At 42.2% G+C, this 15,508-nt stretch overlaps 1 protein-coding gene across 2 annotated transcripts in view; it reads left to right on the top strand.

Annotated features, from left to right (window-relative positions):
• The window catches only part of LOC106566979 (copine-9-like), a 120,705-nt gene that overhangs the window by 45,653 nt on the left and 59,544 nt on the right, over positions 1-15,508 (top strand). For both annotated transcript variants that reach the window (XM_014135691.2, XM_014135690.2), the window contains exons 3-4: positions 2,563-2,609; positions 7,446-7,549. In XM_014135691.2, the coding sequence (XP_013991166.1) occupies positions 2,563-2,609; positions 7,446-7,549 (151 nt within the window). The remainder of the gene's footprint in view (positions 1-2,562; positions 2,610-7,445; positions 7,550-15,508) is intronic.

Below are 15,508 nucleotides of genomic sequence, written 5' to 3'. Positions count from 1 at the left end.
TCGTTCAGGCCGGTCACCTTTTGTTTCTTCGGGAATGGGATGATGGTGGAGGATTTGAAGCAGGCAGGTACAGTGCATAGTTCTAGAGACTGATTGAATATGTGCGTGAAAACAGGAAAGCTGGTCAGCACAGTTCTTTAGTGTGGCTGAGGAAATCCAGTCTGGACCTGCAGCCTTCTGAAGAGCTTGTTCACCTCCTTTTCTGTGATGACAAGGAGGAGGGCAGTCTGGGGTAGGCTAGAGGGAGGGAGGGAGGTGTAAGGAGGGAAGGAGGGAGGGGGTGTAAGGGGGGAGGGAGGGAGCGGGGTGACAGGGAAGAAAGTAGTTGGTAGGGGGCGGGGGAGGGCGGGGAGAGAGAGTCCAGATGGATGAGGGTGTTGTCAGCTGAGGGCCAAGATAGCTGAGGAGACTCTTGATGGCTGAGGGTGTTGTCAGCTGAGGGGCAAGATAGCTGAGGAGACTCTTGATGGCTGAGGGCTCTTTGTGATTCAAAACGACATTAGAACTCATTAGAACTCATTCAGAAACCCTTCCAGACAGACAAGCAGTCGTTGGTGGCGAATTGTTGTAACGACTTTTGGCCACTTGTTGAGCAGCAGTTTAGCAGTTATATAGTCCTCTTTGTTGTTGCTCCTATGTGTCACCTCTTTGGCTGAGCGCAGTACTCTGAGTTCAGCAGTGAACCAGGGTTTGTCGTTGTTGAATTTAAAAAAAGTGCTGGTTGGAATTCAGTTTTCCTCACAGACACTGATGCAAGATGTGATACTGTCTGTGTAATTGTGAATGTTGGTGTTTTCATCTTTAAAAATGGCCCAATCAGTGGAGGCCAGGCAGCCGTTTAACTCCTCTATGGCCTCACTAGTTTATTTCCTCACTGTTTTCTTTACTGGCTTGGTGGGTTTCAAACTTTGAAAATGTTCTATGATATTCACTATGCCCTGGATAGGAAGCTGCATTGTTTATCTGTTTTCATAGACTTGACACTGTGGACCATAATGTCTTGGTGCAGAGATTGAAGTGCGTTGGGATTACTGGTCAAACCTGTCAAATCGAACCCAGATGGCACTGTTCTTTTATTCAAGTGGCAGCAGTTGGGCTTTTGAAAAAACAAAAACATCATTCAACATAATCTGTATGATTTCTAGCCTGTTCTGAATTCCTCTAAAACAAAATGCGTTGAATGTTCCAATACTAAATTCTTAGAAAACCATGTAATTACTACCTTGGAAGGACGTTCTATAGAGCAAGTGTAGGTGGATGACAAGTTGAGCTCCACCACCCAGAACTTAAGCTGCGTATTGGGTTTTATTCCCGGCATAAAGTTAGTTTTTACTTTGCTGCCAAAAAGGAGTTGATTCATTGTACTTTTCTCTCTGTATTGGACTATGGTGATACTATTTATGTTGCAAGCCTCAAGCTTTACACTGAAAGCTCTTGACTCTGTGTATCATGCAGCCCTTTTGTCACCAATCAGAGATGTCTAACTCACCATTGTGATCTCTACTGTGCTGTTTGGTGGACATCACTAGCAACATGTAGGCTCAAACACTGGTACGTTCTTATTTATAAGCCCATTTTAGGAAAATTGCCATTTTGTCTATCCTCTCTTCCAGCTCGAAATGAAAACACATACAAGCTCAGATCTCAATCTTGTTTTAGACTAAGAGTCCCGAAAGTTTTAACCGAGCATGGAAAAAGGTCCTTTCATTACTCAGCCCCCTAGTCTTGAAATTGTGTTCTGGAGTTCAAAGCATAAATTGATGAACAGGTTATTGAGACATGTACTGTAAATGTTTCTAGTATCACCCGATGTCACTAATTTGCGTTGCCTTATGTAAGGAAGCATGTTGTTTTACATCACACACACCATACACATGCCTCCACGCACACACACACACAAATCCACGTTTATTTCCTGTTGTATTTGTGCTGTTGCCAGTGTCTTCTGTCTGTGTTGTCCGTTTTGTCTTACATATTTTATTTTATTTTTTAACCCCCGTCCCTACAGGAAAATGTGTTCTTAATTGACTTGCCTGCTTAAATAAAGGTTTCATAAAAAATAAAAATAAATATTTTGCTTTCTAGTGTGGCATTTCACAAGTGGTTTGTATCTGGGCAGCTCGTCGGCATAATTATGCATAATCGTTGCCAAAGTGATTTCTAGTTGCATTAGCTAGCAAAAATCCTCAGCGTGACAAACCTACCATGAATGCAGTGAACAGCATCTGCAAATACAGTAACGTTGCCAAGGTACCCGGACACTTGCCCCGATGCGGTTATCTCAATGTTCTTAATTGGTCATTAGAAGAGATCCTTTTTTTAATTGCCTGCACGAAGCCAGAGTGAAGTGGATTATACCACTAATGCCCAACATTCAACCGCTGATGAGCTGTTTTAAATGAATGTGACCAACCTGAACCTATTCTACCAAATGAGTTTTCTCTTGTAATTTAATGTTTTGAAATTTTGGTTTTAGTTTGTTGACGACTGGCCCATTATTGAATACTCTACATTCAGAAGTTCTCTTATGGCCTTCTTTCTACTCTGTCTCTTTCTATGCAGTGGTTGTGCTGTATGTTCAGGGTATCGGGACCAAAGAGTGGATGGAGGTGAGTGGAAAATTAAGTTCTATTTTCAGCTTTTTGCATTTTGGTCTTTAGTTACTGTTCTGCTAACTTACAGGTACTGATTTCTATGATTGGGGAAAAATGTAAGAACCCTCCCGAGTGAGACTCATGTGTTCCATCTTCTTTTCCCACTGGGCAAAAACTGGTTGAATCAACGTTATTTCCACATCATTTCAACCCCCCAAAATTGATGTGATGATGTTGAATCAACGTAGAAAACTCTTTGGATTTGCAATAAGTCATCAACATAAAGGCATTTAGTCTTTTTTTCACCTAACTTTGAACCTAAATGTCAATCAAAACTAGACTTTGAACTGACGCCCTGTGCCCAGTAGGTAGCTGAGCCACTGACACTGAAATTATTTCCTGATATTATTCTATTCGGATTGTTCCAAAGTCACATAAGTATGCCGAAGGTGGTTGCATTTGTATATCAATGAGCAGAATTAATTAGAAAACATTTGAGACATTAGTGTCACTTGTCTGAATGCTACAAGTCCAAACATTCTGCACTGTCCAGCACATTTCCCTAACTAACTAGTGGGATAAGGCACCACTAGCCATGATCAGTAATTGGCATGGATTTTACCATCCTTCTTATTAGTGTAGAATGGCCTGGGGTAAGAAGCAGACAGGATAAGATAGGTTCAGGTAGTGAACAAGCCTCATTTTCCCAAATGTCTAGAGCTCTAGAGGGGCTCATTAAATATTCACATCCACAACATCTCTCTCTCTTTCTCTCTCTCAAAGTCAACACTGCTTGACAAAAAATGTCATTAAGTAAGGGCTTCGTCTGAGTGGATCCCCTTACAGCAAGACGTCTTCCACCTGCTTATTCAATGCGGCAGGGTTAATCAATGAGAGGGCATAATTATTGTAACGCAATCAGCAGAGTAAACTTTCTATAACCAACTGCAGACATATTTGCGCCATTCATTTAGTGAAGACTCACAAGCCAAAGCACCTTGCCTGATTCCCCTTCTCTCTATTTCTGATCACTACCACATACACTGAGACACCAACACTAAGGGTTGAAAAAGATACGCACTTAAGTGTTAGTGTAAACTAAGATTAAAATGGTGTTGAGTAAATCTATTTGTTTCCTCTGTACTGTAGCGTTGACCTACTGTCACTAAGACCTCTTAGTTTCAGTCACTTCACAATAATTGAAAGCCTTTCCCCTTAACAACACAATTTATATTCTAACATTCCCAGCAAGGCTCCACTACCCGTTAACCAATTGTACCTCAAAGAACGCCGCCCAAAATAGAACAGGTGGATGTGTATCATGGGACGTTCCTTGGTCGATGGATACCAGGTAGGCTGGTAGGGTTACAATAAACTACCCTCCCAGGCCAAATAATGGCTTGGGAGGGACAGAGTTGATAGCTGGGATGATGTGCACTGGGCACTAAGGACATGAGCTGGGTATTGAGGCAGTGCAGGGATCAATAGTTTATTACTCTGAGCTGTAGGAGCATACCAGCCAGACACTCTGCCCAATGGGGATTAGTGTCTGATTGCCAGGCAGATAACATATGCAGTTATTGCTAGTGATGTAAACTTTCATATGCTTAGATTTATCGTGACATTGTGTCATTGATTATCAAATGATTATCTATCACGGAGATTATGTTTTGATTGAGGTTCTGTTATTTTTTAAATAACAAAATAGGGGTTAGATCATCTTTAATATTGCAGATAGAATGTGGGTTCTATCAATGTAATTGTCTGCATAATTTCCAATCCCTGATGTGTATTATTTTCCCCTAACCCTACCACCCCTCCCCTTATTTAAGTAAACTAATGGACAACAATACTTAGGCTTCTACTTCTAGCTTAAACATACTATATACACTTTATGGACACAGTATAATTTACATGAGTTCTTTTTTATTTGTTTTTAGTCCCACACTTCAGCTACCATCTGCCCCTCCCATCTATCTCTAAAAACCATCCAGTTTGGATTTCTAATTGCCATATATTTTTCAACTGTACTGTAATGTTTTATTCTCATAGTTTCTACAGAATGTAAATTAAAGATGAACATTTTCACTAAGAGTGTTATAATATCATTGATCAATTGACTATGGATTTTCAAGTCACCCAGTAGTGCAATCTGCAGAGTTAGCTCCAGGTAAATGTTGCAATTCTTCAGCTATTCCTGAACCTGCGACCAAAAACAAGCTACAGTGGCTTGCAAAAGTATTCACCCCCTTGGCATTTTTCCTATTTTGTTGCCTTACAATCTGGAATTAAAATAGATTTTTGGGGGGTTTGTATCTTTTGATTTACACAACATGACTACCACTTTGAAGATGCAAAATATGTTTTATTGTGAAACAAACAAGAAATTAGACCAAAAAAACTGAAAACTTGAGCGTGCATAACTATTCACCCCTGAAGTCAATACTTTGTAGAGCCACCTTTTCCAGCAATTACAGCTGCAAGTCTCTTGGGGTATGTCTCTATAAGCTTGGCACATCTAGCCACTGGGATTTTTGCCCATTCTTCAAAGAAAAACTGCTCCAGCTCCTTCAAGTTGGATGGGTTCCGCTGGTATACAGCAATCTTTAAGTCATACCACAGATTCTCAATTGGATTTAGGTCTGGCCTTTGACTAGGCCATTCCCAGACATTTAAATGTTTCCCCTTAAACCACTCGAGTGTTGCTTTAGCAGTATGCTCATTCTCCTGCTGGAAGGTGAACCTCCGTCCCAGCCTGAAATCTCTGGAAGACTGAAACAGGTTTGTTGTGGTGCCATATTCTTTACATATTTTAATAATGGATGTAATGGTGCTCCGTTGGATGTTCAAAGTTTCAGATATTTTTTTATAACCAAACCCTGATCTGTACTTCTCCACAACTCTGTCCCTGACCTGTTTGGATAGTTCCTTGGTCTTCATAGTGCCGCTTGCTTGGTGGTGCCCCTTGCTTAGTGATGTGGCAAACTCTGGGGCCTTTCAGAACAGGTGTATATATACACTGAGATCATGTGACACTTAGAATGAACACAGGAGGACTTTATTTAACTAATTATGTGACTTCCCGAAGGGGCTTCATAGCAAAGTGGGTGAATACATATGCACACACCACTTTTCAGAAATATGGTTTTCATTTCACTTAACCAATTTGGACTATTTTGTGTATGTCCATTACATGAAATCCAAATAAAAATCCATTTAAATTAAAGGTTGTAATGAAACAAAATAGGTAAAATGCCAAGGGGGTGAATACTTTTGCAAGGCACTGTACATATGGGCAGTACCAAAACAAGTGATCTAGTAATGATTCTGCAGAGCTGGGATGGTGGTATCCCACATATACATAACATTCTATTGGTTTGCAAGAATTTTGTATAATTATTTCAATTGAAAAACTAGAAGTTTTGAATCCGGTGATGTTTTGTGTATCAGGTCATAAACCCTGTGCCATTGAATTGGTACATCAGAAATCTCTTCCCAACTATTTTGCAACATGTATGGCGCAGCTGTAAAAAACATTTGGTCCTTAAATGAAACAGGTAAACTTCTTTATTTATCACAATATTCTTTAATCAATTTTGGATAAAGAAAAGTTCATCACCTTCTCCCACTTTCACGTGCCTCCTACATTTTTACGGTAATGCTGCAATCAGTTGGTTGTATGTTGGATAGAGCAGACATTTCCATATATTTTTTTTAGCTGCATGTGTGACATAACTCCACCAGAACTTTTTATGAGATCATTTACAAATATTATACAGTAAAAAATATATATACACTACAGTTCAAAAGTTTGTGATCACTTAGAAATGTCCTTGTTTTTGAAAGAAAAGCTAATTTTTGTCCATTAAAATAACATCAAATTGATCAGAAATACAGTGTAGACATTGTTACTGTTGTAAATGACTACTGTAGCTGGAAACGGCAGATTTTTAAGGAAATATCTACATAGGCGTACAGAGGCCCATTATCAGCAACCATCACTACTGTGTTCCAATTGCACGTTGTGTTAGCTAATCCAAGTTTGTCATTTTAAAAGACTAATTGATCATTAGAAGACTCTTGCAATTATGTTAGCACAGCTGAAAACCGTTGTTCTGATTGAAGAAGCAACAAAACAGGCCTTCTTTAAACTAGTTGAGTATCTGGTGAATCAGCATTTGTGGGTTCGATTATAGGCTCAAAATGGCCAGAAACAAAGAACTTTCTTCTGAAACTCGCCAGTCTATTCTTGTTCTGAGAAATGAAGGCTATTCCATGTGAGAAATTGCCAAGAAACTGAAGATCTTGTACAACGCTGTACTGCTCCTTTCACAGAACAGGGCAAACTGGCTCTAACCAGAGTAGACAGAGGAGTGGGAGGCCCCGGTGCACAACTGAGCAAGAGTACAAGTACATTAGAGTGTCTAGTTTGAGAAACAGACGCCTTACAAGTCTTCAACTGGCAGCTTCATTAAATAGTACCCGCAAAACACCAGTCTCAATGTCAACAGTGAAGAGGCGACTCCGGGATGCTGGCCTTCTAGGCAGAGTTCTTCTGTTCTTTTGCCCATCTACGCTGTATTTCTGATAATTTGATGTTATTTTAATGGACAAAAAATGTGCTTTTCTTTCAAAAACAAGGACATTTCTAAGTGACCCCAAACATTTGAACGGTAGTATATATCCAAAAATAATAGTTTTGTATCAATTAGTATATTTGAGTTTAACCATTCATGTTTGTTGTAATATTTGTTCTGTCTTTTCTGGTGGATTAAACAGAAATTGGAGCTTCTGTCACATGTAGCGTCACTCTGTCACCTCTGTATTTCCTTTCCCTGGCTGCTGTTTTAGTTTGGCAGAACAGAGGTGATTGACAACACGCTGAATCCAAACTTTGTGCGGAAGTTTTTCCTGGACTTCTTCTTTGAAGAGAAGCAGAACCTCCGCTTTGATGTGTAAGTGACCAACCTCTCAGTTTCCATGCCAACTGGGAAATACCTACTTCTAGACACTTGGAGCCGGTTGCACCAGTTAGGTGTAAACAAATTGATCTTAAATGCTAGGTCGGGGGTAGCTTCATCTGACTTTGGGATCAGAATTTACACCTGTTGCACCAACCAAAAGTAAGACTCGTAGTAGCTAAGTCTGGCTTAAGCAATGCGGGTTCATGAGATGTGATGCTTCATAATGATGGTTGCTTGGTAGTGCACATTACTAGGTTGTTACCATCCTTGTAGCAGTTCTAAACTTTACGAGGCAGGTCCCATCACTTTGCAAAGCCCACCACTATGCATGCATGTTTTCTCAACCACAACTGGATGGATCAATCAATAATTACTGTGGGAATGAATATCAAAAATATTGGAATTAAGTAGGCTAATGCTATTGTAGGCATTTATCATTATGTTGCTTACTGAAACTACCAAAGTCATCCAACCGTTTTGTTTTTGTTTCATTGAATCTCCGTCTGTATATTTGGTTCTTTGAGATCTGGCTGGGAAAATACGTGGAGGTGGCAGCTCATCTATTCATTTGCTAATATCTGATCAGACACAAGTGTATTATTTTGCGATTGACTTGAAAAGCGGAGGTTGTGAAATACAGTTGAAGTCGGAAGTTTACATACACTTAGGTTGGAGTCATTAAAACTCGTTTATCAACCACTCCACAAACTTCTTCTTAACAAACTATAGTTTTGGGAAGTCGGTTAGGACATCTACTTTGTGCATGACACAAGTCATTTTTCCAACAATTGTTTACAGACAGATTATTTCACTTATAATTCACTGTATCACAATTCCAGCTTGGAAAATTCCAGAAAATTATGTAATGGCTTTAGAAGCTTCTGTTAATTGACATCATTTGAGTCAATTGGAGGTGTACCTGTGGATGTATTTCAAGGCCTACCTTCAAACTCAGTGCCTCTTTGCTTGACATGGGAAAATCAAAAGAAATCAGCCAAGACCTCAGAAAAAAATTGTAGACCTCCACAAGTCTGGCTCATCCTTGGAAGAAATGTCCAAACACCTGACGGTACCACGTTCATCTGTACAAACAATAGTACGCAAGTATAAACACCATGGGACCACACTGCCGTCATACCGCTCAAGAAGGAGACACGTTCTGTCTCCCAGAGATGAACGTACTTTGTTGCGAAAAGTGCAAATCAATCCCAGAACAACAGCAAAGGACCTTGTGAAGATGCTGGAGGAAACAGGTACAAAAGTATCTATATCCACAGTAAAATAAGTCCTATATCGACATAACCTGAATGGTCGCTCAGCAAGGAAGAAGCCACTGCTCCAAAACTGCCATAAAAAAGCCAGACTATGGTTTGCAACTGCACATGGGGACAAAGACTGTACTTTTTGGAGAAATGTCCTCTGGTCTGATGAAACAAAAATAGATCTGTTTGGCATAATGACCATCGTTATGTTTGGAGGAAAAAGGGGGAGGCTTGCAACCATGAAGCACGGGGGTGGCAGCATCATGTTGTGGGGGTGCTTTGCTGCAGGAGGGACTTGTGCACTTCACAAAATAGATGGCATCATGAGGCAGGAAAATTATGTGGAAATATTGAATCAACTACTCAAGACATGAGTCAGGAAGTTAAAACTTGGTTTCAAATGGGTCTTCCAAATGGACAATGATCCCAATCATGCTTGCAAAGTTGTGGCAAAACATATTTTTATTTTATTTTATTTCACCTTTATTTAACCATGTAGGCAAGTTGAGAACATGTTCTCATTTACAATTGCGACCTGGCCAAGATAAAGCAAAGTAGTTCGACACATATAACAACACAGAGTTACACATGAAGTAAAACAAACACAGTCAATAATACAGTAGAAAAATAAGGCTATATACAATGTGAGCAAATGAGGTGAGATAAGGGAGGTAAAGGCAAAAAAAAGGCCATGGGGGAAAAGTAAATACAATATAGCAAGTAAAACACTGGAATGGTAGATTTGTAGGGGAAGAAAGTGCAAAGTAGAAATAGAAATAATGGGGTGCAAAGGAGCAAAATAAAGAAATAAATACAGTAGGGGAAGCGGTAGTTGATTGGGCTAAATTATAGATGGGCTATGTACAGGTGCAGTGATCTGTGAGTTGCTCTGACAGCTGGTGCTTAAAGCTAGTGAGGGAGATAAGTGTTTCCAGTTTCAGAGATTTTTGTAGTTCGTTCCAGTCATTGGCAGCAGAGAACTGGAAGGAGAGACGGCCAAAGGAGGAATTGGCTTTGGGGGTGACCAGATATACCTGCTGGAGCGCGTGCTACAGGTGGGTGCTGCTATGGTGACCAGTGAGCTGAGATAAGGGGGGACTTTACCTAGCAGGGTCTTGTAGATGACCTGGAGCCAGTGGGTTTGGCGATGGGTATGAAGCGAGGGCCAGCCAACGAGAGCATACAGGTCGCAGTGGTGGGTAGTATATGGGGCTTTGGTGACAATACGGATGGCACTGTGATAGACTGCATCCAGTTTATTGAGTAGGGTATTGGAGGCTATTTTGTAAATGACATCGCCGAAGTCGAGGATCGGTAGGATGGTCAGTTTTACAAGGGTATGTTTGGCAGCATGAGTGAAGGATGCTTTGTTGCGAAATAGGAAGCCAATTCTAGATTTAACCTCGGATTGGAGATGTTTGATGTGAGTCTGGAAGGAGAGCTTACAGTCTAACCAAACACCTAGGTATTTGTAGTTGTCCACATATTCTAAGTAAGAACCGTCCAGAGTAGTGATGCTGGACGGGTGGGCAGGTTCGGGCAGCGATCGTTTGAAGAGCATGCATTTAGTTTTACTTGTATTTAAGAGCAGTTGGAGGCCACGGAAGGAGAGTTGTATGGCATTGAAACTCGTCTGGAGGGTTGTTAATACAGTGTCCAATGACGGGCCAGAAGTATACAGAATGGTGTCGTCTGCGTAGAGGTGGATTAGAGACTCACCAGCAGCAAGAGCGACATCATTGATGTATACAGAGAAAAGAGTTGGCCCAAGAATTGAACCCTGTGGCACCCCCATAGAGACTACCAGAGGCCCGGACAACAGGCCATCCGATTTGACATATTGAACTCTATCAGAGAAGTAGTTGGTGAACCAGGCGAGGCAATCACTTGAGAACCCAGGGCTATTGAGTCTGCCGATGAGGATGTGGTGATTGACAGAGTCGAAAGCCTTGGCCAGGTCAATGAATACGGCAGCACAGTATTGTTTCTTATCGATGGTGGTTACGATATCGTTTAGGACCATGAGCGTGGCTGAGGTGCACCCATGACCAGCTCTGAAACCAGATTGCATAGCGGGAGAAGGTAAGGTGGGATTCGAAATGGTCGTTAATCTGTGTGTTGACTTGGCTTTCGAAGACCTTAGAAAGGCAGGGTAGGATAGATATAGGTCTGTAGCAGTTTGGGTCAAGAGTGTCCCCTGCTTTGAAGAGGGGGATGACAGCAGCTGCTTTCCAATCTTTTGGAATCTCAGACGATACGAAAGAGAGGTTGAACAGGCTAGTAATAGGGGTTGCAACAATTTCGGCAGATAATTTTAGAAAGAAAGGGTGAAAATGGCTTAAGGACAACAAAGTCAAGGTATTGGAGTGGCCATCCCAAAGCCCTGACCTCAACCCTATAGAACATTTGTGGGCAGAACTGAAAAAGCGTGTGCAAGCAAGGAGGCCTTCAAACCTGACTCAGTTACACCAGCTCTGTCAGGAGGAATGGGCCAAAATTCACCCAACTTATTGTGGGAAGCTTGTGGAAGGCTACCCGAAACATTTGACCCAAGTTAACCAATTTAAAGGCAATGCTACCAAATACTAATTGAGTGTATGTAAACTTCTGACCCACTGGGAATGTGATGAAAGAAATAAAATCTGAAATAAATCATTCTCTCTTCTCTGACATTTCACATTCTTAAAATAAAGTGGTGATCCTAACTAACCTAAGACAGGGAATTTAACTTGGATTAAATGTCAGGAATTGTGAAAACTGAGTTTAAATGTGTTTGGCTAAGGTGTATGTAAACTTCCCACTTCAACTGTATGAACACGAGGCTCACATTCTTTTGAAAATATAGATTGCTGTTATTTTCTGTGCATGTCATGAAAAGGTCCCAATTTAACACCCTCTGCCTGTTCCCTATTAGGCGTGGAATCTATGCCCAGGAGTAGCTCATTGAAGGGCTCACGCCCAGGTGCTGCAACGGTCATCATTTTTATGTCCTGCGCAGAGTACATTTTACATTGGACGTAGTAGAGTTACGACCCACTTACGGCCATTTTGCAAAACAATACGAATAAAGAAACTTGATGCTTATGTGAAAAGATTACATTCAGTAGTTGGGAATTAGTGTCTCAATATTGATGCATAGAGATAAGCAACACATACATGAAGCATAAGGTAGTACATTGCATTCAATGGGGGGAATATTCGTGTCTCACTATTGACGCCTAAAGATAAGTATCAGAGACATGATGCCCAAGTGAATACATTGCATTCAATAAGATTGACGCATAGATATGCATCAAGTAGTTGACACAAGTCAATTGCATTCATGTCTGTCGGTTTTCTCTCACTCTCTCTATTCTCTAATCCCCCTCTCCCTCTCTCTTCTCTCTTTCTGTCTCCCTCCCTCCCTCCTCCTCTCTACCTCTCTTTTCCTTCCTTTGTCTCTCTCGCTCTACCTCCTTTAGAGAGAAATGGAGAGGGGGGATTAGAGAATAGATAGAGAGGGCGGGAGAGAGGAAGGGGGAGGGAACAAAAGAAGGAGGGAAAGAGATACATTTAATTGATTGATTCTATCTATTTATACAGCCCTTCTTACATTAGCTGATGTCACAAAGTGCTATACAGAAACCCAGCCTAAAACCCCAAAGAGCAAGCAATGTAGATGTAGAAGCACGGTGTCTAAGAAAAACTCACTGGAAAGGCAAGAACCTGGGAAGAAATCTAGAGAAGAACCAGGCTCTGAGAGATGGCCAGTCCTCTTCTGGCTGTGCCCGGTTAAAGGTCAGGGTTCCATAGTCGCATTTAGAAAAGCAGAAACTGGATCAGCAGCATGACCAGCTGGACTGGACAGCGAGGAGTCGTCAGGCATGGTCCTAGGGCTGGCATCAAGCATGGTCCTAGGGCTGGCATCAAGCATGGTCCTAGGGCTGGCATCAAGCATGGTCCTAGGGCTCAGGTCCTCCAGGAGGGGAAAGAGAGAAAGCGAAAAAGATATGGGAGGACTAGAGGGAGCATACTTAAGATCACACAGGACACCAGATAAGACAGACTGACCCAAGCCCCACCAGCACATAGACTATTGCAGCATAGATACTGGAGACTGAGACGGGGTGGTGACGACACTGTGACGACACTGTGGCCCCGTCCAACGATACCCCCGGACAGGGCCAACCAGGCAGGGTATATATAACCCCACCCACTTTGCCAAAGCACACCACCAGAGGCATATCAAAAGACCACCAACTTACTACCCTGAGAAAAGGTGGAGTATAGCCCACAAAGATCTCCCCTACCGCAAGAGCCCAAGGGGGCGCAAAACCGGAGAGGAAGATCACGTCGGTGACTCAACTCACTCAAGTTGAGTATTGCAGGAAAAAAGCCTGGCAGGATGTGATGCACCCCTCTTAAGGATGACATGGGAGAGCACTAGCAAGCCATTTACTCAGCCCCCGTAATACAGGGAGAGTGAGGGAAGGGGAGAGAAAGGGGGTGAGGGTGAAGGAAGGAGGGGGAGAGAGATGGAAAGAAAGGGAGAGCGGGGGATAGGAGGGACACAGAGAGAGAGTGAGTCGGGAAATAGGGAAAGGGTAAAAGGGGAGAGGGTAAAAGGGGAGAGGGTAAAATAATTAACAGAAGAGGGACGGAGGGAGGGAGGGAGGGAAGTGGGAGTCAGAAATAAGAGAAGGAGGAGGGATAAAGAAGAGGTAGAGAGAGAGACAGAAGGAGGCACAGAGAGAGAGAGAATGAGGGACGGAGAGAGAGAAGAGAGAGGGAGATGGAGAGTGGGAGTTAGAAAATAGATAGATAGAGAGATGGAGAGACAGGAGGGAGAAAGAGAGAGAGGAGGGAGAGAGAGGGGAGAGGGTGAAAGGGATGGAAGAAGGGGGAGGAAGAGAGAAGAAGAGGTGAGATAAAGAAGAGGTAGAGAGAGAGACAAAGGGAGGCAAAGAGAGGGAAAGAGAGAAGAGAGAGATAGAGGGAAAGAGAGAGAGAGAGAGAGGGATAGGCATTATTAGAGAATCAGGAGAGAGAGGGGGAGAGAGAAGTAGAGAGTGAGTTAGAAGAGAGCGACAGGAAGGGGAAGAGGGAGGTGGGAGAGGGTGGAGGGGGTGAAAGAAGGCAGAGGGAGGGAGAGAGAAGAGAAGGAGGTGGGATAAAGAAGAGGTAGAGAGAGAGAGACAGAGAGAGAGGGGCAGGGATGGAGAGATGAAGAGAGGGATATGGGGATTACAGAATAGCGAGAGAGAGAGAGAGAGAGAGAACTGACAGACATGAATGCAATTGACTTGTGTCAACTACTCGATCCATATCTATGCATCAATCTCATTGAACGCAATGTATTCACTTACGCGTCATGCGTGTGAAGCTCATCTCTAGGCATCAATATTGTGGCACTAATCTTCCCCCCCATTGAATGCAATGTATTAATTTAAGCATCATGTCTGTGAAGCTTATCTCTAGGCATCAATATTGTGACACTAATCTCTCCCCCATTGAATGCAATGCATTCACATACAGTGCATTCCGAAAGTATTCAGTCCCCTTGACTTTTTCCACATTTTGTTACATTACAGTATTATTCTAAAGTTGATTGAATATTTTTTTTTCCTTAATCAATCTACACACAATACCCCATAATGACAAAGCAAAAACAGGTTTTTAGAAATGTTTGCAAATGTATTAAAAATAAAAAATGGAAATATCACATTTACATATCTATTTGAAGAAGGAGAGTGATGGAGTGCTGCATCAGATGACCTGGCCTCCAAAATCACCCGACCTCAACCCAATTGAGCCAACAAGTGCTCAGCATATGTGGGAACTCCTTCAAGATTGTTGGAAAAGCATTCCAGGTGAAGCTGGTTGAGAGAATGCCAAGAGTGTGCAAAGCTGTCATCAAGGCAAAGTGTGGCTACTTTGAAGAATCTCAAATATAAAATATATTTTGATTTGTTTAACACTTTTTTGGTTACTACATGATTCCATGTGTTATTTCATAGTTTTGATGTCTTCACTTTTGTTCTACAATCTAGAAAATAGTGAACATAAAGATAAAGCCCTGGAATGAATCGGTGTGTCCAAACTTTTGACTGGTACTGTGACTGGTAAGTCTTCAGACCCTTTACTCAGTACTTTGTTGAAGCACCTTTGGCAGTGATTACAGCCTCGAGTCTTCTTGGGTATGACGCTATAAGCTTGGCACACCTGTATTTGGGAATTTCTCCCATTCCTCTCTGCAGATCCTCTCAAGCTCTGTCAGGTTGGATGGGGAGCGTTGCTGCACAGCTATTTTCAGATCTCTCCAGAGATGTTTGATCGGGTTCAAGTCCGGGTTCTGGCTGGGTCACTCAAGGACAATCAGAGACTTGTCCCGAAGCCACTCCTGCAATATCTTGGCTGTGTGCTTAGGGTCGTTGTCCTGTTGGAAGGTGAACATTTGTCCCAGTCTGAGGTCCTGAGTGCTCTGGAGAAGGTTTTCATCAAGCATCTCTCTGTACTTTTCTCCATTCATCTTTCCCACGATCCTGACTAGTCTCCCAGTCCCTGCTGCTGAAAAACATCCCCACAGCATGGTGCTGCTACCACCATGCTTCACCGTAGGGATGGTGCCAGGTTTCCTCCAGACGTGATGTGAAGCTTGGCATTCAGGCCAAAGAGTTCAATCTTGGTTTCATCAGACCAGCGAATCTTG

The sequence above is a fragment of the Salmo salar genome, chromosome ssa13 (genome assembly GCF_905237065.1).
Source record: "Salmo salar chromosome ssa13, Ssal_v3.1, whole genome shotgun sequence".
Taxonomy (NCBI): Eukaryota; Metazoa; Chordata; class Actinopteri; order Salmoniformes; family Salmonidae; genus Salmo; species Salmo salar.
This window is presented reverse-complemented; position numbering and strand designations above follow the sequence as displayed.